The sequence below is a fragment of the Manis javanica genome, chromosome 17 (genome assembly GCF_040802235.1).
Source record: "Manis javanica isolate MJ-LG chromosome 17, MJ_LKY, whole genome shotgun sequence".
Lineage (NCBI taxonomy): Eukaryota > Metazoa > Chordata > Mammalia > Pholidota > Manidae > Manis > Manis javanica.
In genome coordinates this window covers 11,807,607-11,831,950 of record NC_133172.1, presented here as the reverse complement: position 1 = coordinate 11,831,950, position 24,344 = coordinate 11,807,607, and the positions used below count along the sequence as shown (strand labels likewise).

General features: G+C 48.6%; 1 protein-coding gene across 1 annotated transcript; it reads left to right on the top strand.

Moving 5' to 3' along the window:
• The first annotated feature begins 585 nt into the window (after positions 1-585).
• On the top strand, positions 586-20,940 carry LOC118971629 (zinc finger protein 541-like). The gene is given in 15 exon segments (XM_073225587.1): positions 586-637; positions 1,374-1,617; positions 3,248-4,650; positions 4,653-5,026; positions 5,028-5,075; positions 6,740-6,798; positions 7,076-7,235; positions 8,556-8,880; positions 13,886-13,949; positions 14,525-14,667; positions 15,045-15,148; positions 16,339-16,414; positions 16,968-17,056; positions 19,159-19,643; positions 19,753-20,940. Coding segments are annotated over 15 exon segments (3,819 nt in total). The 3' UTR covers positions 19,946-20,940.
• Positions 20,941-24,344: the final 3,404 nt, after the last annotated feature.

Below are 24,344 nucleotides of genomic sequence, written 5' to 3'. Positions count from 1 at the left end.
GGAAGGAAGCTGTTTGCTCTGCTCCCAGACCCAGACACCGGTATTCCAGGGAGAAATCAGAGCAGGAAATTCCCTGTGTTAAGTTAATTCTAAGTATTCAAAGACCACTTAACAAGTCTGCACCCCTATCCCTTAGTCACCCCAGGCTCCTTCCTGCTGGGTCTCTCTGCTGGGTCTCAGGCTCAGAGGCTGAGCACTCTGGCTCCTAAAGCTGAGCCCCCTCCACTCCCCACAACCTGGCCTTTTGGATTCTTGGCCCCCACCTCTGCAGAGTCCCAGATAAAGGGTGATTTCTGAACTTGCCCTCTCATGAGGCAGTGTGCTCCGCCTGGAAGACCAATCTGAGGGGTAGAAAAACCTTCCATGATTCATGCATACTGGGGACAGTTGCTGAGTGTCTGTGAGCCCAGCAGGGCGCCTGCAGAGTCCTGGCACCCAGGGCCTTAGGTTCTGGAGATTTGAGGTCAGTTTCCCTTGCTTCCTGGTCCCCAAGCTGTCTCTGTCCCAGATGGGAGCTTCTGCAGGGACCCATTCCTCTGCAGGACAGAAGCAATCTGCTGCTTCCTTCCCAAGCTGGCCCTCGGGATGTTTGAAGACGTCCACTCTGCCACCTGCACACCCCCAGTCTGGTCCTCAGGTGACACGACTGTTAAAATACCTTTTCTCACTTTACCAAGGGACACAGAAAGCATGGAGACATATTCCAGTACAGAAGAAGAAGAAAATAAAATTGGCTCATAATCCTATCAGTCTATTCAATTCTCTCTGTTCTCTATTAAAATTTATTTTTCTTTTTTAAAGACTAGGATAATTTTGTTTTGTAACAGGCTGCTCTTTTCTCAGTATTAAGGCATGAATGTCCTTTCATGTCATCATATAGTATTCCACAGTTTTACCTTAAATGCTTATGTCCTAGACCATTTAAACCATGATGGTGTCACCTACATGCTCTCTGATCAGGTAGCAGGCTACTTCTAACAGGAAAGGCAATGCTGTGGGTAATTCCCTTGCAGTTAACTCCTCATAAAAGTGTACATTATTCCTTTAAAAACCCAAAGGTAAAAGTGGCTGGGAGAAAGGATTTATACTTCTGTAAATTTTGCATGATGTATTTCTGGATTGCCCTTCTGAGAGAGCCATGATGTCATAAGGCCCCTGCTGCCATGGCAACCTGGTTCTTAGAATCCTTCCAGGCCACACTCCCCCGTCTACGTCTTGTTTTCTCTGTGAATTAAGGTACTGGAGATGGAGAAAGGGTTCCTGGGCCTCACTTCCCGCGTCTACTGTGGTTCTAAGAGTCGGGAGCGCTTTAGCCGAGCTCTTCCATGTCCCCGGGTGTCTCTAACGTGGGCTTTCTCCTTCTGTTTGTTTAGACCTGAGGCTGGCCGTGCTTCAGGTGCCTAGAGATGGTGATGAAGGAGGCAGGGCCACCTCCGGGAGCGCAGGGAAAGAAGAGCAGCATCACACTTCACCTCAGAAGCTGCTTCTGGACTGCAGCGTCTGCGGGAAGGTGTTCAGCAGCGCCAGCTCCTGGAGCAAGCACTACCTCACGCACAGCCAGGAACGGAAACACGTTTGCGGAATCTGCAGCAAGGCCTTTAAGCGCAAGGACCACCTGTATGTAGGAGTGTGGTCACCAACGTCTGTGCAGGGGCCTGGGGTCGGGGGGCATGTTCCTAGGTCATTCTCATCACCTCCCAGATGAGCCTGACACACCCTGTCGGTGTTGGGTCCCTGTGACCCGTGCTTAGACAAGAACTCTGTGTCTGGGGACAGGTCTGCCACTGCCCTGAACAGGTCACCCTTCCAAGCCCCCAAAGTCTACCAATGAGAAAATCACTGCCTTGATTTGCAGACGGGACGTCCTGAGGCAATGTTGTCATGGAGGGAGTCAGGTTAACTTTATAGAGAAATGTTTGGAGACAGTGGTGGGTACCTGAGGAGAACCAGCCCGTGTTTATATGAGGAACATGTACCAGGACTCCACAGGGCATGAGAGATTCCAAAATCTCTGTGCCTAGAATGGGGCAACGGCACATTAACTCTTGTCTCTCTTTTTTAACTCCTGATTTTTTTTTTTAACTCTTGATTTTAAAAGAAAGCCCATTAAGAGTCTGGAGCAGAATTCCTTTTGTTCCTAATGTCTGGTAAATGATAAGCTTTTCTTGCTAGTGAGGAAGGACAGACAGACTTACTCAAACCAAGAGACTGGCAAGTGGGAGACAGCAGTCCATTGCATTTTATACGCTCCTGGCCTTCCCACAGGGCTTTGACTGACCCACCTTCCCACTCATCCTCTCACCAAGTCCCCCCCAGGGAAAGGCAGCAATTTACTCATGTCACAGACCGGTTAACAGTGTAGCTGGAGATTGGGTCTCTGCCACTCTCCTCAAGTGGAGGCCAGGGCCAACGTTTGGGGAAGGGCTCTGTCATTTATCAGACATGCCCCATGTACCGCATTATTAGGACTGTCCAGAGTAGGGCTGCTGGGAATGCGGAGGGTATTTACTCATCTGTTTATGTTATTAATGTAGATATAAGTATGACATAAACATAGTACATATTTGTATTCATTTATATTATAGGAGGCACATTTGACTGTTTTCTAGAATGTTCTGATTGGGCATCTGTAAATTGTATTTTTTCCTGTGGGGGGTTTCAGGCAGCTGTCTCCTTATAGGAATTCTATGATAGGGGAAAGACTCCTTTGTTAAAGGCAGGATCCTCCCCAAATGAGCTTTTCCTCAAATGTATTCTGCAAAACTTGGTTCTTGAGGGCACTAAGAGGGACTATTTCAAAAAACAGTTCTGTGGGCAACTATGTTTCAGAGACATGGCTGGTTAAACAGATGACCCTCTATCTATCTACCTGCTATGTGGCTTTTACATTTACTCCCCTGAACCTCCAAGAAGCACATGGTGCTCTGTCGGGACTGACTTGCCAGTGGAGCCCACGTCCTCGGGGAGCCACTCTGGAGGGCTGGTGTTCCTTGGGAACCCATTCTGGGGAACTCTGGCCTGGCTTCTGTTGATTTTTCTCTCAGATATGGGGTTTGCTTAACGGTGAGGGAGAGGGGCACCCCTTCCAGATGCTTTGACCGTAGCTGGGGGCTGAGTACAGGCTCTCAACTGTGGTCCTGAGCTCCACTCCCCCTTGGGAGCACTGTGGGGGTAGTCACCCTCGGGACCCTGCAGTGGGAGGCTGAGCCCCAGTGCCCTCTGACTCCCTTCCCGTGTGTGACTCCAGGACTAGGCACGTGCTCACCCACCAGAAGACCAAGCCCTTTGCGTGCATGGAGCAGGGCTGCAGCAAGAGCTACTGTGATGACCGCTCCCTGCGCCGGCACTACGAGGACCAGCACGGCTTGTGCATCCTGAAGGAGGCCCCCCCCAAGGAAGAAGCCTGTGGGGACTCCTCTCCTGCCCACGAGGTGGCCGGCCAGCCTGCTGCGGATGGCCTGCGGTCCCTGGTGCCTCCAGAAGCCAGGACCCCGGGCCCCCTTTTGCCCAACTGAGAGCCCCTGTGCTCTATTGTGAGCAGAATTGTCCACCAGGAGATCTCTTCTCCCGGCCCGGTCCTGGCCGGGTCCTCAGATGAGGGGAAAGGGAAAAACACAGCCTGTCCCTCCCCACCCTCACTGGGGCCCTACCCCTGCACCCCAGCGGCCCCAGGGACCCTGGGCACTGATGTTCCCGAGGAGTGTCACCCCCTGTGGAAGGAGCCCGCCACTGGGTTCACCGCCATTCACTCCAGGGTAGCAGAGGATGGTGGTCCACACCCAGCTGAGTCGGAGCGGCTGCTCCAGCTACCGCTCACCCTGGAGAGTGGGCAGGAGGGTGGGACCCTGCCAACCGGCCTGCCTCTGTTCCAAGGCCAGGCAGTGTCTGCCAGCGCCGAGCCTTCAAACCACAACTTCCAATGGCTCCAGAACCTGCCAGGCTGCCCCGAGAGCGAAGGGAACGATGTGTTTGCCATCCAGAAGCCCACTTCAGTGTCCCCTCAGGAGGGCTCTGAGGCTGGGCCCAGGCCCAGCAGCACCTCCCTGATGGTGGAGCCCTCGCCCAGTGGTGACACCAGTCTGGAGGACGCACTGCCCTCCCCCCCCACACTCCTGAAGGCATCTGGGGAGGCCTCAGGCGGCCCTGGATATGCTGGTGAGGAAGGGGACTCCAGGGCTTCCAAGAAGCGTGATTCTCATAGCGACTCCTGCTCACAGCAGCACGTGGAGGAGCCCGGCCTCCAGGAGGCCCTGAAGCCAAGCGGGCTGTCATCTGACAACATGACGCCGCTCTTCGGGCAGCTGTTCCTGAAGTCACAGGAGTGTCTGGTAAGTCAAGAGCAGATGCAGGTGTTCCAGATGATGGCCAAGTCCCAGGTGTTCATCTCTGGCTCCCAGGTGGCTGTGGCCTCCTCCCAGCATGCTGTGCCTGAGGGCAAGCAGGCTGCGCTGAAGCCACTGCAGGGGCCGCGGCCACACCAGCCCCCACCACTGACACCCAAAGTTGACTCTTTCCATCCTGGCCCTGCAAACCAAGAGCCAGAGGGATCCCCGCCCCACAAGAGAAAAACCACGCCCGCCTTCCCCAGGGAGGCCTTGCCCGGCAGCAATAGACGGGACACGAAGGGGGGACCAAAAGTGGCCCCTGCACCATGGGAACCCCTGGGAACCCAGACGTCTCCTCTCTGGTCAAGCAGCTGAGATCCACAAAAGGGCCCTTAGATCTGGGGGACATCCTCCCCACAGGGGGCCCATGGCAGACCCAGCTAGGTGGGGACGACCCTGCCGGAGCCCAGGTCCCAGGGAAGCAGGCCCAGGTGGAGAATGGCCTGGCCTTGGGGGCCATGAAAGGTGCAAAGGGCCCGGCCTGCTCCCAGGGCAGAGGCCGCAGGCTCTTCTCTGGCAACATGTGGGCCCAACATTTCTTGGACTTCCAGAAGGAGAAGGTGAAAATGGATACATGCTGTGAGGCCTCTCCCAGCCAGGTGGCCATGGCCTCCTCCTCATTGGCCGCGCCTTCAGTGGACCCCCCCGCAGGACTCAAAGTCCAAGCTGACGATATCCAACAGGATCCAGGTACCTGACTTTATGCTGTGAGATGAGAGACTCACTCATCACTTGTTTCCGAATTTCTGAGTGTCCAGACATTTTATTTAGTGCCTGTGAGTCCTCAGACCCAGTTTTACAGAGGGGAAGTGAAGGTTCAGAGAGATAGTGGCCCCCCACCAACCTCCCCCACAGAAAAGCCAGGATGAAGGCTTTGCAGAGTCACGGGGACGCCCTGTGTCACCTTTCCTCACTGAGTTTTTTCTGCTTGCTTTCCTCTTGTCCTTCTCTTCCTTCTGGGTTTGCCCCTCAAATTCTTCAGAGGATATAAAGGGAGAGTTCCTTCCCCCTCAGTATTCCTGCATGAGATGCCATCTCTGGCTGTGGGGCAGGGGTGCCCACATGTGTCAGCACTTGTGCATTAGCCTGGTTCCTGCCCAGGTGGTGGCCACGAGGACCTGGGCGCCAGGCGGTCAGCCGCTTCTCTTTGCGACGTGACGTGCTCAGGTCTAGCACCCGACAGCTGCATCCTCTTTTTTTTTAAACAGCTTTAATATTCATATGCCATCTAATTGACCATTTTAAATCACACCATCTGGCGATTTTTAGTATACTAACAAAGGTTGTACACCATTACCACTTTTTCCACAACATTTTTCATCACCCCAGAAATTAACCCCATGCCCTTAGATGTCCCCCCAGGTCTCCCCATAACCTCCCAGCCCCTGGCACCATGAATCTACCTCTGTCTCTATGGATTTGCCTGCTCTGGACACTTCATATAATAGAAATCATACACTGTGGCCTTTCATGTCTGCCTTCTTCCACTTAGCATAATGTTTTCAAAGTTCATTCATGTTGTAGCATATGCCAGGCTTTGCTCCTTTTTATGTATGAATAATACTCCATTGTGTGGATACATCGCATTTTGTTTATTCATCAGTTGATCGTCATTTGGGTTGTTTCCACTTCTTTACCATCATGAATAGTGCCTCTGTGAGCATTCGTACAAGTTTTTGTGGGGACCTAATTTTCATTTCTCTTGGGAATGACCTAGGGGTGGGATACTTAGTTCATGGGGTAGCTCTGTGCTTAACCATCTGAGAAGCTGCCAGGCTTTTCCGAAGCAGTTGCGCCATTTCACATCCCCATCCTTGGGGGACGAGGGCTCCGATTTCTCCACAGCCTCATCAGCATTTGCTATTGTCCATTTTTTTTTTTTTTACATAGCCATTCTAGTGGGTGTGAGGTGCTGCCCCATCACGGTCTGACTCACGAGGCTCTAACGGCTGATGGTGCTCAGCATCTTTTCATGTGCTTATCGGCCATTCATGTCTTCTTCGGTTTGGTGTCTGTTCATATCCTTTGCCCATTTTTGAACTGAGTTATTTGAGTTTTGTTGAGCTGTAAGAGTTCTTTATGTACTGCACATACAAGGCCCTTATGAGATGTATAACATGTAATGATTTTCTCCCATTCTGTGGGATCTTACTTTCTTGATGGTGTCCCTTGATGCAGAGAAGTTTTAAGTTTTGGTAAGTCCAGTTTGTTCTCTTTCTGTGTCATCCAAGAAAGCATGGCCTAATCCAAGGTCACGGAGTCACACCTGTGTTTTCTTCTTAGCACCTTGTAGTTTTAGTTCTTGCATATGCCTCATTTTTTATATGTTGGCTCAGATGTATTTTCATCTTCAGGATGGAAATACCTACCAGCTCCCCGATCCAGTGAAGGAGGAGAGCACGGCAGGCGGATGGTAAGTTCAGAAGCCCCTCCCTGCCGGGCCTGGGGGCTCAACCACTCGGGAGTCCTCTCGGGCTTTTATGTGCTGGCCTTGGGCGAGTGAGCTCTGGATGCTTCAGCCCTGAAGAGGTGCCCGCCAGGCCATGAAGGAAGCGGGTATCATCTCCATTTCTGGGGATTCATCGAGAGTTGTCAGTGGATCAGACTTAAAAGAAAAAAAAGAAAAAAACAGAGAATACAGGGGTGGAGTCCCCTTCCCCCGTTCTTCCCCCTGCCATGTCTGTCCACAGTAACCAGCAAAATAGAGGCCCTGCAGACTGGGCAGAGCCAAGGAGCATGTGTGTCTGCAAGAACTGCAGCCAGATGTTTCACACAGAGGAAGGGCTGACCAGCCATATGTGTTTTCCCAACGACCAGTGGCTGTCACCTCGAAGGAAGCAGGACCAGCAGGTGAAGGGGCGCGCGCAGTAGGTTCTGTGCTCGCAGGGTGCTCACAGGCTTTGGGGGAGGGAGTCAGTGGCTGGGTGTCATGGTCTCAGGATGGAGGCACCCTCCCAGGGAAGCCTGGGCAGGGACCAGGGGTCAGGCTGCGCTGCTCTGGGGGGCAGGCCGGCGCTTGAGCCTGGAGCAGCCTCTCTGCCGCCTGCCTACGGTTACTCTTACTCTGCCATCTCTTCCTGTGTTTAGGTGTCAGGCACAGAGTTTTTCAGGCCTCTGAGTCAGGCGCTGAGGGTGGAGGTGGAGGCACAGAGCCCCCCAGGAGCCATGAAGCCCCCAGACGGCACGAGCACAGCTCCTCTGGGGATGTCTCTGGACCCAGTGAGCCGGCCCCTGGGGAGCACAGCCAAGGTGGGTGCTGGTTGGTCCACTTTCTTCCCACTGCTTCCTGCACAACCTGCCAGTGGAAGCCATGGGCAGAGCCCAAACCAAGCACCATAAAAAATCTTCTCTCTACAACAGCTTGGCTTGCACATTCATTCATTCATTCACCTTCTGGGCCAGCCCTGTGGGGGCAGTACTGGGGACACCGTGGTGACAGGGATGGCCGCAGCCTGGCCTCCTGGGGCTTCCAGTCCATGTGAGTAGATGAACCCATGCTAGGCAGTGAGGACTCAGACTGGGCTTGCCTGGGAGGGGGAGCAGAGGGACTGAGGGGACACCAGAGACCCCGCCTGAGGAGGTCAAGGAGGACTTCCTGGAGGAGGGGGTCAGAGCTGAGACCTGGGGAATGAGGAGCAGTAAGATTGGCAGAAAGAGGGGAGATTGTGTGGAGGTAGGTAAGAGATGTAAGTTCACGGGATCAGCCATTGCAGCCTGGACTGGAGGGTCCCACCTGGAGAAGCCCCCTCCAGGCAGGCGACGGGGTGCATAGATCCACTTGTCCATCTCATGGAGCTGCGGTCATTTTTCATTTTGTCATACTGTTGCACTCCATCTCCGGCCCCATCTCTAAGTGCCAGTCATTGTACCAACTTGACGCTGGCCTCATACATCTCCAAAACCCTTTGTATCGGGCCTCTCCCTGGGGGGTGGGCACATGAGGAAGCTTCCCGCATCATCCATCCAGGCGGAGAATCCGGGGTCTGGCTCGGGCGTAGTGGCCGCGCTCGGCTCCCTTGCTGAGCCCGGCTCGGACAGGGGTGTTGGGTGTTACGTTTCCTTCCAGCTCCGTGGGAAGTGCCCTTGCCGGTGCTCGCACCCCGTTGAAGACTGAGCTGTGCACATGTGGCCCCAAGTCATCCCCCTGTGACTTTGAATTCTCTTCTCCAGGGACAGGACGGAGACCAGGAGGAGAGAGATGGGGAGGAGACCAGCCAGCCCAGAAAGCGGACAAAGCACCTGCAGCCCAAGGCATTATTCCTGTCTCCTGCCCCCTCTGCCTCTGGGGGGCCGGGCCCTGAAGAAGGCCACCAGAGCTGCCTGCGGTCTCCGGTGCTCCTGGTGGACCACTCCCTGCAGGGACTGTGCCCGCGCTCTCCCGATACACCGCCCCCAGTGCTCAGCCCCATCCGGGAGGGGTCTGGGCTGGATTCCAGCACTCTCTGTTCCATGTCCACTCAGGCTGGTCCTGACAAACTCATCAGCACTGAGCTTGGTGAGTGACGCTGGGGCCCGTCACCTCTGACCATCACACGGCAGGCCTGCGATGGGCCAGATCCACCTCGATGTGTAGCATTTGGTCCAGGCGTTCTCTCTGGCCTGCGGCTGTGTCTGGCCTGGGCGACCCGTGGCTGCTCAGAGGTATCCCAGGACCATGTGGAACCAGCAGCCTTCTAGGTGCTGAGAATTTTACAGGCAGAAGGAAAATATAGAGGCCATTTAGTCTGACCACCCTTCTGCCTGTCCTTTTGAATAATTTTGTTAGCAGCTTTATTGGTACATAATTCACATATCATATGAATCACCCATTTAAAGTATACAGTGTGTTTTAGTAAATTCAGAGTTGTGCATCCATCGCACTATGTAATTTTTGAGCAATTTCATCACCCCAGAAGCAGCACTGTATCCATTAGCAGTCACCCCCCACCCCACCGACCCACCTCCCCAGCCCTGGGCAACCACTAATCATCTCTAATCATCATGGACGCACCCGCTCTGGACATTGCATATAATTGGAATCATACAGTATGTGACATTTGGTGTTTAGTTTATTCATTTAGCATAATATTTTCAAAGTTCATCCATGTTACAGCATATACAGTGCTTCAATCCTTTTTTATGGCTGAATAATATTCCATTGTGTGGATACACAACATTTTATCCATTTATAGCTGATGGGTATTTGGGCTGTTTCCATCTTTTCATTATTGTGAATAATGCCCTTATGAACATTCACATACAAGTTTTTGTTGGACAAAGGTTTTCATTTGTCTTGAGTTTATGCCTAGGAGTGGAATTGCTGGGTCACAGGGTAACTATATTTAACAGTTGAAGGAACTACCAGACTGTTTTCCACAATGGCTGAGCCATGGGAATAAATTTCCATGCACATTGCACACAAGTTCCAATTTTTCACATCCTTATCAATGATTCTTAGCTTTTTCAATTATAACTCTCCTAGTGGGCATAAGGTATCTCATTGTGGTTTTGATGGGCATTTCTCCAATGGCTAATGATGCTGATATCCTCCCATGTGCTTATTGTCCATTTGTGTATTTTCTCAGAAATGACAATTCAGATCCTTTGCCCCTTTTTAAAATCGAGTTATTATCTTTGTATTACTGAGTTGTAAGAGCTCCCTTTATATTCTGTATGCAAGTCCCTTATTAGATATATGATTTGGGAATTCTCTCCTGTATCATGTCTTGTATTTTCATTTTATTTATGGCATTTGTGGTACAAGAGTTTTTATTTTTCGTCACTTGTGCTTTTGGTGTTGTATCTACGGTTTTGCCTGACCAAAAGTCACTTTAAGTCAGTTAAGAAAAGAGAAGAAATATGCAATTATGCTGATTTTTACTCCTTTTTCTTCTAAGAGCTTTATGATTTTAACTCTTACATTTAGGTCTTGGATCAATTTTAAGTTACCTTTTCTATATTATGTGAGGTAGGAGTCTAAATTCATTCTTTTGCATGGGGATATCAGTTGTTGCAGCACCACTTGTTAAAGAGATTATTCTTTCCCCCATTGAGCTGGTGTGGCACCTTTGTGGAAATCAACTGACCATAGTGATTTTAGATTTTTCTTCTTTTTTAATACGGACAGTTACTGCTATAAGTTCCCTTGGAGCATTGCATTAGCCACATTCCATAAGTTTTAGTATGTTATGTTCTTCTTTCCTTCATCTCAAAATATTTCCTTATTTCTCTTTTGATTTCTTCTTAAATACACTGATTATTGAGGAGTGTGTTGTTTTATTTCCACATATTTGTGAATTTTCCAAATTGTCTCCTTTTATTGATTTCTAATGTAATTCTACTGTAGTCACAGAACATGCTTTGTATTAAGTTGGTCCTTTCAAATTTATTGAGACATGTTTTATGAGCTAGAATATGTTCTGTCCTGAAGAATGTCCCATGTGCACTTGAGAAGAATATATTCTACTGATGTTGGGTGGAACGCACCAAAAATGTTCCTGTGTCTTGTTTTATTCTGTGTGGTTGTCCTATCCATTACTGCAAGTACTGAAATCTCCAACTATTGTTTTGAATTGTGTATTTCATACTCAATTGTGTCAGTTTCTGCTTCATGTATTTTTGGACTCTGTTTTTAGGTGCATATATGCTTGTAATTGTCAGAACTTCCTGATGGTGTGATTCTTTATCTCATGATATGACTACAATGTTATTTATAATCACTGCAATAATTTTATCATAATCTCTAGGTTTTTTTGTTTTAAAGTCTAATTAGCCTAACAGCACCATTCTGCCTCTTTTAAGGTTGTTTACTTCGTATATATTTTCTGTCCTTGTATTTTCAAACTGCTTGTGTTTTTTAAAATAAACCATGTTTCCTATAGATAGTATTAGTGGGATCATACATTTTTTATCTAATGTGACAAGCTCTGCGTTTTGATTGGTTTATTCAATCCAGTGTCATTTAATGTTACATTGATATAGGAAGGTTTACATTTGCCATTATGCATTTCATTTTTTGTATGTACCTTGCCTTTTCCTCCTTCTGTTCCTCTATTCAGGCTTACTTATGTATTAAGTATTTTCTATTGTAACATTTTAATTCCTTTAGCTTTTCATGTTTCTCTTAGTCCTTTCTTAGTGGTTCCTCTATGACATAAAATTACATCTTAATGTCATCAGTATCTGTTCAGATGTATAATAACTTACAGTGAAATACAGAAATGCTACTCCTATAGAGCTCAATTTCTCCTAACCCTTTTGCTTTTATTATTTATATATCTACATAATATATGTATGTGTGTGGGTGTATAAACCCAGCAATACATTAATTCTTACATTATATGGATTTCTATTATGGAACTGAAACTGAGAGAATAAAGGAAAGCAAGCATTCTTTACACAGTTTGTTATATAACATTTTTAGTTACCATTTCTCATCTCTTCATTTATTCCTGTGGATTTGAGTTACTGTATGGAGTGTTATTTCTTTACTCCAATGCATCTCCCCTTTGTTGTGTGTTGTTGTCATATACATGTATATAAACTACAAGCCTATAACAGTAGTGTTCTATACATTTACTTTTTAAGTCAATTAAGAAAAGAGAAAATATATGCAATTATACTCACTTTTATAATTACCTATGTAAGTACATTTACCAGTGTTTTTTGTTTGTTTGTTTGGAGTCAGATTACTATCTCATGTCATTTTCTCTTTCAGTCTGAAGAACTTCCTGCAGTATTTATTTTCATTGTGGAGCTATAATTCACATGTCATACAATTCATCCCTTTAAAATACACAACACAGTGGTGGTTGGTATATTCACAGAGCTGTGCAACCGTTGCTACCATCAACTTTCTGATATTTTCATCATGTCCCAAGGAAGCCCTGTACTCAGCAGTCACTCTTGTTCCTCCCCTCCCGACCCTGTACCCAGCTGTAGGTAACCACGAATGAATTTTCTGTCCTCCAGGCTCGGCTCTTCTGGACATTTCGTATAAGTGGGAATCACACAATGTGTGTTTCTTTGTGTTTTCTTCCAGTTAGCATGAAAGCTTAGAGTTTCACCCATGTTGTGTATATCAGAAGTTCTTATCTTTTCATTGCTGAATAATTGTCTCCCTTTAATGTTCCTTGTAAGACATGTCTGCTGGCAACAAGTTTCCTCAGTTTTTATTTACCTAAGGATGTCTTTTCCTACCTTCATTTTTGAAAGGTAATTTGCTGGATATAAGATTCTTGGTTGAGTTTTTACTTCCAGCAATGAGATCATGTTTTCCCACTGCCTTCCAACTGCTATCATGTCCGATGAGAAGTCAGCTGTTAATCTTACTATAGTGTACATGTATGTCACGTTATTTTTCTCTTTTTGCTTTCAAGATCTTTATCTTTGGCTTTCAGTATTTTGCCTATGATGTGCCCAGATGGAGAGTTCTTTGTGTTTATGCTACTTGGAGTTTATAGAGTTTCTTGGATGTATGTATTGTTTTTTCATCACATTTTGGGCATTTTCTGCCATTAAATACCTTAAATATTTTTCTGTTCCTTTCTCCACTCCTTGTATTCCCATTACACGTGTTGCTGTACTTATTGGTGCCCCACATTTCGCTGTGGCTCTTCATTTTCCTTCAATCATTTATTTTTCTCTCTGTTCTCCAAAATCCATAATCTCCATGGATTTAGCTTTAAGTTGGCTGCTGGTTACTTCTGCCAGCTCAAATCTACATTTTGGTTATTGTTCTTAACTCCAAGATTTCCATTTGGTTCTTTAAAAACAAAAACAACTTCTCCCTCTTAATAGTATTCTCTCTTTGATGAGCATTTTTCATAGTAACTTCCTTTAGTTCTTTAGGCATGAGAGGTGGGAGGAGAGGGACACCCTGTGTCCCTGGCTGCACCTCCCCGGAGTAGAGCCCTCCAAGTAGAGCTTCTGATACACAGTTTATTCATCTTGCTTAACTGAGACTTTACATTCCTTCGTTAGTAACTCCCCATTTCCCGCGACGCTAACCCTGGCCACCACCATTCCACCCTTTGGTTATATGGATTTGACTGTTTTAGATACTACATGTTAAGTGCATTCATGCAGTATGTCTCTTTCTGTGACTGGCTTATTTCATTTAATGTTCTCAAGGGGTTCATCCATGTTGTTGCATATTGCAAAATTTCCTTTTTTAAATGCTAAGTAGGGTTCCATTGTATGTATAAACCACACATTCTTTACCCATTCATATGTCGATGGGCATCTTGGTTGTCTCCACATCTTAGCTATTGCGAATCACGTTGCAGTGAACATGGGAGTGCAGGTGTCTCTTTGGGAGCCTGATTTCTGTCCTTCTGGGTCTATACCCACAAGTGGGGTTGCTGGATCATACGGTAGTTCTATTCTTAGTGTTCTGAGGGAGCTCCCGACCTTGCAATCTTGGAAACCCTACTTTCAGCTGCTCCACAAAAGGCAGGCAGAGGGGACCCTGCATCTCTTCCAGTCAGTCTTCTTGAAGCTTTGTGTTGCATGTTTTCTAGATCAAGTGAATGACTCTTCTGGCATCTGTGCGATCAAGGATGACACAGAGCTCAGCACTGAACCGTGAGTTGGAACAGACTTAGAACCTGGGGGTCCTTCCAAAATGGGGATATTTTTACCCTCGTTGTGTTCCCCCAGGGGGAATAGCTACTCGCTGGGAGAGAAGTGGTAGATTTCTCTGGGTGTTTGTGGGTAGTTCCTCCAATATTTCTTCTTTCTGGGCATCCCATAGTTGGGCCCACGGGAACAAATGCCCAGGACCCTGGAGTTCAAGGTAGAATTGGTGATGGCACATGTGAGGCTTGAGTATCCATGGAATGTGACTAGAGGGATGTGCCCATGGATGTAGAAGCATGCCAGGCATCAGCATACACCTCCCCTGTCCTGGAACCCCAGAGGGGTACCTGAGGGAGATACCTGGTGATAAAGAAAATTGGAGGAAGGGAGTATAGCTGGACGGTATCTAGAACACTTGTCCATGTCTGTCAGGGGTGGCGAATACTCCCCAGATGCATCTGGGAGATGACAGGGGTTTCCACAGAGCAGGGCTGTGGCCTGAGAGCAGGGCATGTCACACATCTCCGTCTTATTTCCCATCTTAGTCACATGTGTATGTCTCGTGTGTGGCCTCATTTCAGATGCATCCGAATAAGAAGCGAGTTTCAGGCCGAGATCCCAGAGCTCCAGGAGCGCCCTACAACCGCGCCCGGTGAACATGGAGCTTCTCTGGTCTGGAAGCCATCGGATGACATGATGAGCAATCCAGAAACACAGGATAGAGGTGGCTGAGTCATGGGGGCCAAATTCCCAAGGGTACCCCCCCCTTCCCTCATCTCCAAGGAGATCCTCCTCCCAGGCCTCACCTGGACCAAGAAGCAGTATCCCTGGGTGCGGCACCCGGCTGTGGGACCAGGGCTTCTTCTCCCACCCCCATTCTCCTCATGCGATAACCAGCCAGGTCATCCTGAGCAGGTGCCAGGAGCAGCGCTTCTGCCCTTCCTCCTTGTCCTTCCCTTCGCCTGCTTTTCAGGGAGCTGTGAGGGAGACAGGGACAAGGAACCCCTCTCTGTGCTTTTGGGGACGTCTCCTCCCCGGCATTCACTGACTCCCTGTGTCTCCCATCTTTCATGCTCTGCTGGGGACGTTTGCTGGGAACAGTGACTGAGCTCTGCAGCTTGGCCTGCTCCAGCACAATGCCAGGAGGGGGCACCAACCTGGAGCTCGCTCTGCACTGCCTGCACGAGGCCCAGGGCGAAGTCCCGGTGAGCTGGAGGCAGGGGCGGGCTTGGCGGGTCCCTGGGATGCCCCTGCCGTGCTGAGGCTGGGGATCTGGTGCATGTAACGTGCCATCTGCAGGCTTTGCGGCTCATGAAAACTGAAAAAGGCCACCCATCCTTCTCCCCAGTGGCTGTGGGGTTGATGTCGTTGTCAGTTGTAGGGCAAGTGTGCAGATGGGGCCCAGTTAGTCAGTTATTTACCTGGGGCAGCAGCAGAGCACCAGGTTCCACCGAGATTGCAGGGGCAGGGGGAGTGGAGCCCAGTAGATGGACTCAGGTCCTGCACTGATCTGGTTTATCGATGGAGCTTTATCTTTTTTATTAAAAACCCACGTACGAAAACCCCTGATGCAACAAAAATATCTGCTTCCTCCAAGGACCCGCTTCACAATCCTGAAGTTTAGAAAATAAAACGTCCCACTCTGAGTAGTGGGAAGGGAGGTCATGTCACCCAAGTTAGGGCCCCAGGAGTCAGTGTCGGCAACTGTGCTTTTCCTCAGGTTGCAAGGCAGTGGGCGGTGCCGAGTAGGTGCTCAGCCAAGGAACCAGCACATGTGTGTTGGCCCTCATGAGTGTTGTTGGTCCTGGGGCAGGGCCGGCTTTGGGGCCCCCCTCGGTCTAATGCTCTGCCTCCACCATTTTTGAAATTAACAAATTTTCTAAAAGGGGCCTGCGTTTTCATTCTGCGCTGGGCCCTGCAGGTTCCACGGCCCGTCCCAATCGGGTTGACACTGGTGAGCGAGACAAAATCCTCTGTGGGGCTTACATTTTAATTTTAGGACAAAGGGAAATCTGTTTTCAAAAATTGTTAGTGGTTAGTGCTATGAAGGAAATACAATGGGGCGTGGCACAGGCAGGGCCCCCGCAAATGCCAGTCCTTGATGAAGGAAAGAGCTGGTGCTGGAATAAATCCGCACACTGCTTCCTTCGTTGAGAAAACCCTACTGAGAAAAACCCAGCTGCACTCAGCAGTATGCGTAGTGACGGAGCTGGTATGTCCACTGCAGCTCACAGGCCGTGGCCAGTCCATGGCCCCACCACGCGCTGATAGCCCCGGAGCGAGGGAGGCTTTAGGGGGGCCTGTCAGTGCTTTTCAAATGAATGAAAGGATGAAGGCAGGCCTCCGCCTCACCTTCCCTCCCTCAGAAAGTCGCCTGCTTTCCTTCCTGCTCCAGGTGGCCCTAGAGACCCTGCTACTCAGAGGACCCCAGAAGCCACTGACTCACCCGCTGGCTGACTACCACTACGCAGGTACTGGAGTGAGGCTGCGGGAGTGGGTGTGCCCGGCTACTACCTGGGAGCCAGTCGGTCTCGGCGGCAGGCTCTGCTTGTGCCCCTGGGCGTGCTCTTAGGGCCCTCCTCCTGCCTTTCCAGAAGGGCCTTTCCTCCCGGGGGGACCTCAGTGGGTGCCTCTTTCTCCTGGCTGGGTCCTCCCTTCCCCCTTCCAGTGCATTGGTTCCCTCAGGGGCTGTGCCCAGCCAGGAAAGGGATCCCCTGACCAGGGAGAGGTGAAGGTGGGCTCAGATGCAGTGGCTGAGCACCCCAGCCTGGGAGTCAGGCAATTGGGGGTCCCTGCCTCCCGTTGGCAAGTCTGTTAACCAATGGAAGCCTTGTTACTGCATCTGTAACGTGGGGATAGTATTGGTCCCAACCTGCTGAGGTTTTTCTAAGGATTGTATGAGACAAAACAGAATTCTTGGCACATACTTGGTACTTGGTAATGACAGCTTTAAAAAGGGCAGGCTGCATTTCCGCCATGGCTGCGGCTGCAGAACTGTCCTTTTCTCTCCTGTTTCTCTGATAGGTTCAGCCATCTGGGCCCCCACAGAGAAGGAGCTGTTTAATAAGGCATTCCAGGCTCATAAGAACAACTTTTCCTTGATACACAAGATGGTAAGGTGTACGTGGGTGGGCTGGTGTAGACAAGGCCTCGTCTCACACCGCTGAGCCGAGCCAGAGCTGGAGGGCTTATTGGGGTGACATGCTGTTCACACTGTAAACTGCTTGTAGTTTATAAAGCCATTGATGTGAACACCTCCAGACAGTACAGAAATGCCATCACGTGCTCAAAGCCCTCCGCACCCATCCCCGTCATCCTACTTCTGAATGATGACCTCTGATTTTGGTTGGGCACCTCAGGCATTTGCCCATACAGATCTTACATGCATATACACATGTATTTAGAAAAGGATGTGAACATACTACACTTAATGTCTGCTGATGTTTTTTGTTCTTTTAACTTGATATGCACAAAACTGCACGTAACCAAAATGTAAGATTTGATGTTTTGACATATTTATACCTGCAAAACCATCACCATGATCAAGATAAGAAACACATTCATCACCCCCAAAAGGTTCCTCCTGCCCCTGTGGTAAATCCCTTTTTCCTACCACCCCTGTCCCTAATCACCTCCTTATCTTCTTTCTGTCACTATAAGTTAGTTTGCATTTTCCAGTGTTTTCTATCAATCCTGCAGCATGTGCACTGCTTGTCTGCCTTGTGTGGCTTCTTACACTCAGCATCACTATTTTGAGGTCCATCCATGTTATTGTGTGGACCCTTTTTCTTGCTGAGGAGTATTCCATTGTGTGGATGTAACACAGTTCATTTAATCATTCCCCTATTGAGGGACATCTGTGGGGTTTCTAGGTATCTGCAATTATAAATAAAGCTGTTGTGAACATTCACATTCAAATCTCTACGTGACCAAGTAGTGTTGGTGGCGGGGAGGTCGGTAAATACTTAGGAAAGGAATGAGTGGCTCACATGATAGGTGTACATTGAACTTTTTCAAGAAAGTGACTTTTCATCTACTTCTTCCAGGCGGTTCTTTACCCAGTTTTGGGCCACCTTATAGGCACATGCTGGTCAGCACGTTGCTGAACGCTCAAGGGGAGCGCCCCCCAGATCTTTGGAAGTTTCCTCTGAGCAGCTCTCTTCCTTGTCCTGCCTTGTCCTGTGAACTCTCACCGCCTTGTTCTCCCAGAATCCTCCCTCCCATCTCAGCTCAGGAAGCCCACCTGGCTCTGCCCGGACCCCTCTCCCCGGGTCGTGGCCTGGAAACTCTCCCAGGGTGTAGTGTGTAGGGACAGTGGGGGCTTATTTTCTGTCTCTCAGTAAGACTTGTTCTTGGCTTGCCTAGCGTCTTCCCAAACATCATTTCAGACATTTTGACTGTTTCTTCTCATTGTTTTGAAAGGGAAGGTCAATGTAGCTCCTGCTGCTCCATCTTGTTTGGAAGCAGAAGTCCAAGTTTTTTAATTTTTTTCTAACGTAGTGATATTTCTTAGGCAGAGGATTTACTACTCTGGCTCCTAGTGTTTGAAGATATACAGAGCTGAAAAAATTTCATATGTAGAAAAGTATTTTCTGAAGTGAGCTCCACATCTTAAATGGCCAATTACATTTTCCTGAGAAATTGTCTTCCTAGAGCAATTAAGCTTTCCTGTTCTGCTTTGCTTTTACAGAAGTTATTATTAATGGGGTCCATTCTTAGTGGGGGAAGAGCACATGGTGGGGTCTGAAGGCCCAAGGATCCGACTGTGCCCTCAAAACCCCCTCCTCCTCTCATGAGCCACCTATTTCTGCACTGCAGGGCTCTGCCTGGCTGTTGCAAAGGCTTTGTGGTCTCTGCTGATGAGGGCAGCCTGCTGCAGGGAGTCCCAGCTGGTAAATGCATAGCCATTAGGCCTGACGTCACAGTGAGCGCCTGTGTAGGGAGCCCTCTTGTACACCTTCCCCTAGGGAAGGCCTCCTGGGACTGACTTGGGGCTCAGAGAGCGAGCAGAGCTTGGACGGTGCTGGCTATAGCGGCGTCACCCTGAGCCCCTCATCAGCAGCAGGACTCTGTGCTTCTGTGCTCCTTGTAGCCCAGGGGCGTGCCAAGCCCAAGGGTAGAGACATTCCAGGAGAGCTTTCAGGAAGTGCCTAGCCCCACGGCGAGGGGGCGTGTGGGGCAGTGCCCAAAGCCCGCTGCTGTTATCTTTCACCAGGTCCAGACAAAGTCGGTGGCCCAGTGTGTAGAATATTACTACACCTGGAAAAAGAGGGTCGGGTTTACTACATCTTCTTGGGCCCCGGGACTGAAAAAGAGCGTCAAAAGGAAGCTGGCCGAGTCAGACCCCAACAGAAACAAAGGTAGGGGATTCTGGGGCAAGGGGTCTCACTGGAGTTTAGTGCTGGTCTGGACAGCTACTGACCACCCAGACGGGGTGGGGAAGGGGCCCCTACACGGGAAAGCATCTCCCTTAGAAGGGTGGAAGGTCGGCACCCTGATATCATTTCTGCCCCTTCTGCAGGCCACTTCCAGCCCTAAGAAGAGACGCAACCACCATCCAACCCCTGAGTTGAAGACAGAGATGGAGAGTTGCAGGGGACAATCTGTGGCCAACACCAGCCCAAATGCTGCTCCCAAGCAGACCCCTGAGCCTCCGGGGTGCGTCCAGGGCCAAGGCGCTCCCTGTGGGGAGTGTGAGAGGTGGGCACCAGCCCTGTCCCCAGATGCACCCGCACAGCCTGCCCTGTCCCCGTGGGCCCTCAGCCCACCTTCCCCCTGCTCTGACCCGTGTCCTCTGCTGACTCTTCAGGGTGTTTGACAAGATGTGGACTCGCTATCCCCACATGAAGCGGTACCGAGTTCAGGACCCCATGGAAACAACTGTCGGGGAGGAGAGGCCAGCGAAGGCCTTTAAGGTGGAAGAGGAGGAGAAGGAGGAGAAGGAGGAGGAAGGGGAGACAGGGGCTGACATGGGCCCCTTGCAGGGGCGATTTGAGCCATGAGCCGGGGTCAGGCAGCCCATCATTGGGATGAGGACCTTGGGCCCCATCACCTCTCCCTTCCGCCTCCCCGAGGAGTCCAGGGCATCCCTCTGCCTCCACCCCCACCTCCCCTGTGCCCCACTGACCAGCCCAGCTTGCAGACATGCATGAGAAGTGCCATCATCAGACACTGTGGCATCCTCGTCAGCTGATGCCAGAGGCCCCGCTCCCTTTACGTGTGCCCTGTGCCTGCATACCATAGTCTTGTGATGACTTGGCTCACTGTTATGTTTTTTGTCCATGTCAATCTGTAAACCCTATTAAGTTTTGTTCTGAAGCAGCTGTCTTCTGGCTTCTCTGGCCTGTTGAGCCAGCAAAGGCTTTAGGTCTCCTGCCACTCGCCAGCGCCCCAGAAATGCGTGAGCTGAGTCTCCGCCCTGGAGGGACCGCGTCCTCGTGCATTCTGGGAGCCGGCCCTGAGGTGCCTGCCGCAGTGTGTGTCCACGCCCGGTCCATGCAGCGGGGCCACAGCGACACAGGAGGGACCCAGGTGCTCCTCTCAGCGAGCTCACATTTTAGGAGCAGGAGAGCACCAGGAATAAATAAGCAAAGAGATGGTTTTAGCTCCTGCTTTGGGCCCTAAGGACAGAAGAGTCAGCAGCATGTGACAAGCAGTCAGGACATGATGGGGGTCCCAGTGTGTCCGGGGTGAAGTCAGGGTCTGCCAGCAGCGGCCAGCTCAGCATGTGGATTGCAGTGGGGACAAGGATCACCCCCTCCTGCCCCGAGGTCCAAACCAGAGGGCACAGGAAAGAGCACGTTCCTCGCCCCTTCCTCGTGTCCCTTTTTAAGAGCGGGGAGAGCTTGTAACGGTCTCCAGAAGAATGCCTCTGGGTCCCATTGGTCAGGACTGGGGCCCATGCTTTTTCTAAACTGATCCCTGGCAGTAGGAAGTGCAACATATACAATATAACCAATAATATTATAGCATCTTGGATGCTAATGGGGAAGTCCACTTGGTGTCGCAAGCATCTGGTGACATATGTAATCACTGGGTCACTGTGTTGGACATTTGAAAGTAATATAATGCTGCATATCAATTTTATTCCAATTAAATTTTTTTAAAAGACTATAAAGCAATATTTGTTTTGGACATTACATAAGCAAGAAATAAACTACTGTCATACTTGAGCCACTGAAGGGTTGGCTTGGTTTAGAGATTGTTCTGACAGCTAGTATTAACCAGAATATTTGGCAATACCTGCCATGATCCTGTGTCCCTACTAGATATCAGGAATACTGAGGAAAAACTTTTCATGTACACTCTGGGAAATATTTTCCAGGCAAAGCTAAAAAAGAATTTAAAATCAGGTATTATCAGTGAAACTTCAGGCTCTTGATTCATAAAATGCACTGTTTATTTTGATTTGGCCACGGTTCGAGCTCTCACTAACAGTTTTTGTTATTATTATTATTTTTTTTAAGAATAACTTTTAGAATAACTACTCTAGAAAACAATAATAAGAAATTAGAAAAGATTCTGACAAGGTGGAGGGAATCAGAACAATGAGCCGGGCCTTGCTGATTACCCTGTGCATTTACATACATGCCCGTATGCTCAGATCCTAAGCACTGGTTAGAAATTAATAAAACAATATACATCTTAACTATGCCTGTATCACTTTCACAAGCTAGAAGTCTCCATTAAAGAGTCTTTAAAGTTCCATTTTGAAAGTTGCCAAATCTAATTCAAAAATTAGTTTATATTTATTTACATATTTATTGAAAATCAGTGGTGCCACATGATTCTACTCACCCAATTTAAATGTGTCCCATTTTGCACTGCATTAAAGTTATATGTTTTGCCATACTAAATATATTTGAATATGAGTTGGTCTGACAATTTAACCTTAATATATTATCATAGGATGTATAATAAAAGCACAATTAGTATTATAAAGAGCAGCTTCTATTAGAATATATTATATTTGCATTGTATTCGCTATTTTCATAACTACTGTCCCTGCAGCACTAGTTCATCAATGCCCTAAAGGGCGGTGTTTGTGACCCGTATCTAAGCCACCCACAGCTCTCACATTACATCCTGTGCTGTGCACAATAGCATATGATGAGTGAGTAAATACATAGGACAAATAATTTTCCAGGGACCCATTTGGATTTTCATTCATCTCTTCTTAGAAGTTGAGGAGCCCCTCCTCCCTCTTAAGTCCCACCGTGGTCTTGGATGCACACTGTCAAGGTGGGACCTATGGCCAGGGCAGTCACAGCAAGCCACCTCCAAGAGGGGTCCCCAGCATCTATATATGGGGGTCAGAGTTGAGTGCCAGATCACATGTTAAAAGTAGTTTGTAGTCAACCGAATTACGCGAATTTCGGCTTGATAGCCAGTACCCCCCTTTTAGCCGTTCCCTTATGCCCAGCTGCATTCTGGTTTAATATACACCACAGCACACTCTGTGTTCAGAGATACTCTCCTACCCCAGAGAACAGTGTTCTGTCTAACTGGAAAGACCATCACAGTATGGACATGGGTCACCACTCAGATGCTTTCTCATAAATACAAATATGTTTCAGGTTTCTGAAGATGAGGCTGGATGAGCTTCCTGGGAAATCCGTGAGCCGATAGAGGGGGATGATGGACAGCGCTCTCAGGGACACCTGTCCAAATAAGGGACGTGGGCACACAGAAATGACTGGCCCACACTCACACACAGGTAATAGGTTTAGGTGGAATCAGATGGAACCTCAGCTTACAGGTAACATGCCGCTACCAGGACTCACTGGGGATGCCTCATGGGGATGGATGTAGGGTCTGACTCTAAGACCTGAAGGAAGACTTGGAAAACTACTCTCTGTTTAAAAAAAGCAGAGACCTACAACTTCCAATAACTTTTTAATAACCACAGGAGCTTCAAAACTTCCCACCTGGGTATGCATTGCTCAGAAAACCCCCAAACTTCTTACTAAATAAAAATGTGAGCAGTGCCTGAAGAAATTGGCATAGGAATGACGGAGACTTTCTGACAACTCACAATGAACCATGGATACTATTTGTTTCATTTTCCAGGAGGAACATCACAGTGAGAAAATCTGTGAATTAGCAGCTTGATTTACTTTAAATGTTCATGAAGACGCTTGGAACATCAATAAGGCATTAGTCTTCCTAAGCTGCTGAGCACAGACACCCTAAACACCTGGTTTTTCTTCCTCATCTTGAAGAACACAGACATCTATATTCCTATGGGGCCAAATAGAAAATAGGTGTGGAACTGGGTTAAGAGCCTGTTTTCAACAATGTTCTGGGTTTAAGGTGAAATCAGCTCCCCCGGGGCCCTCGAGCACAGAGGGAGGCCAGTCAGTGGGCATTCTTTAAAATTCCTTAGAAGCTGTGACACAGGGGAAGGCACCCAAAACGAATGAGCACCCTCATTTTAGCTTTCTGTAATTCTCAGGGGTGAATTTGGGATGTTTGGGGCTTCCAGGACGGAAAAGCAAGGCATGATCATTGTGGCCACTCTAACTTACCAAAATACAATTTATTTTCAAAGCCATGAATAAACTGATCTCCCCTGCAGTTTACATGTGGGCACTGAGGCCGAGGAAGGAGGGGAAACGCCTCAGAAGCCGCTGACGGCCGTGGGCTGCCTGACAAGCAGGAGCTGCCCACCTCCGGGCCCCTGAACCTCTGCCCGGCATCACAGCAGACAGGAGCAGGGGGCTAAGATGAGGACAATAAAGGGAATGATGTCATAGTGCAGGACAGACAGACACTCCTAGCATCCTGAGTTTCATTAATTCTCACACAGATGAATGTTAAATTGTTAGGCCAATGTATACAAAATGGACAGTAGAATAAAACATTGTCAAATAATTCAAAAATACAGGTGAACACAGTTACTACATCATCTACTGTAGTAGTTGACCACACAATATGACCTCTCCCTCCATCAACACCATTATAATGAGATTCAAGAGATTAAAAATGGCATAAATCCACAATCTAAAAAAAAAAAGTCTCGTACCTTATTAACAAGACCCCTTGTAGGACACAGGCTGAGTGTGACATCTGGGAAGGAAATGGCACTGCTGGATCATATGGTAGTTCGATTTTAAATTTCTTGAGGAACCTCCATACTGTTTTCTATAGTGGGAGCATCAATTTATATCCCACCAATAGTGCGAATAAGTGTTTCCTTTTCCCACATCCTAATCAACACTTGTTATTTCATTTTTTTGATGCTAGCTATTCTGACAAGTGTGAGGTAACCTCTCGTTGTTTTGATATGCATTTCCCTGATGGTGAGTGATTTTCACACTGGCCATTTGTATGTCTTCTTTGGAAAAATGTCTATTCAGTTCCTCCATCCATTTTTTTAATTGGATTTTTCTTTTTTTGCTA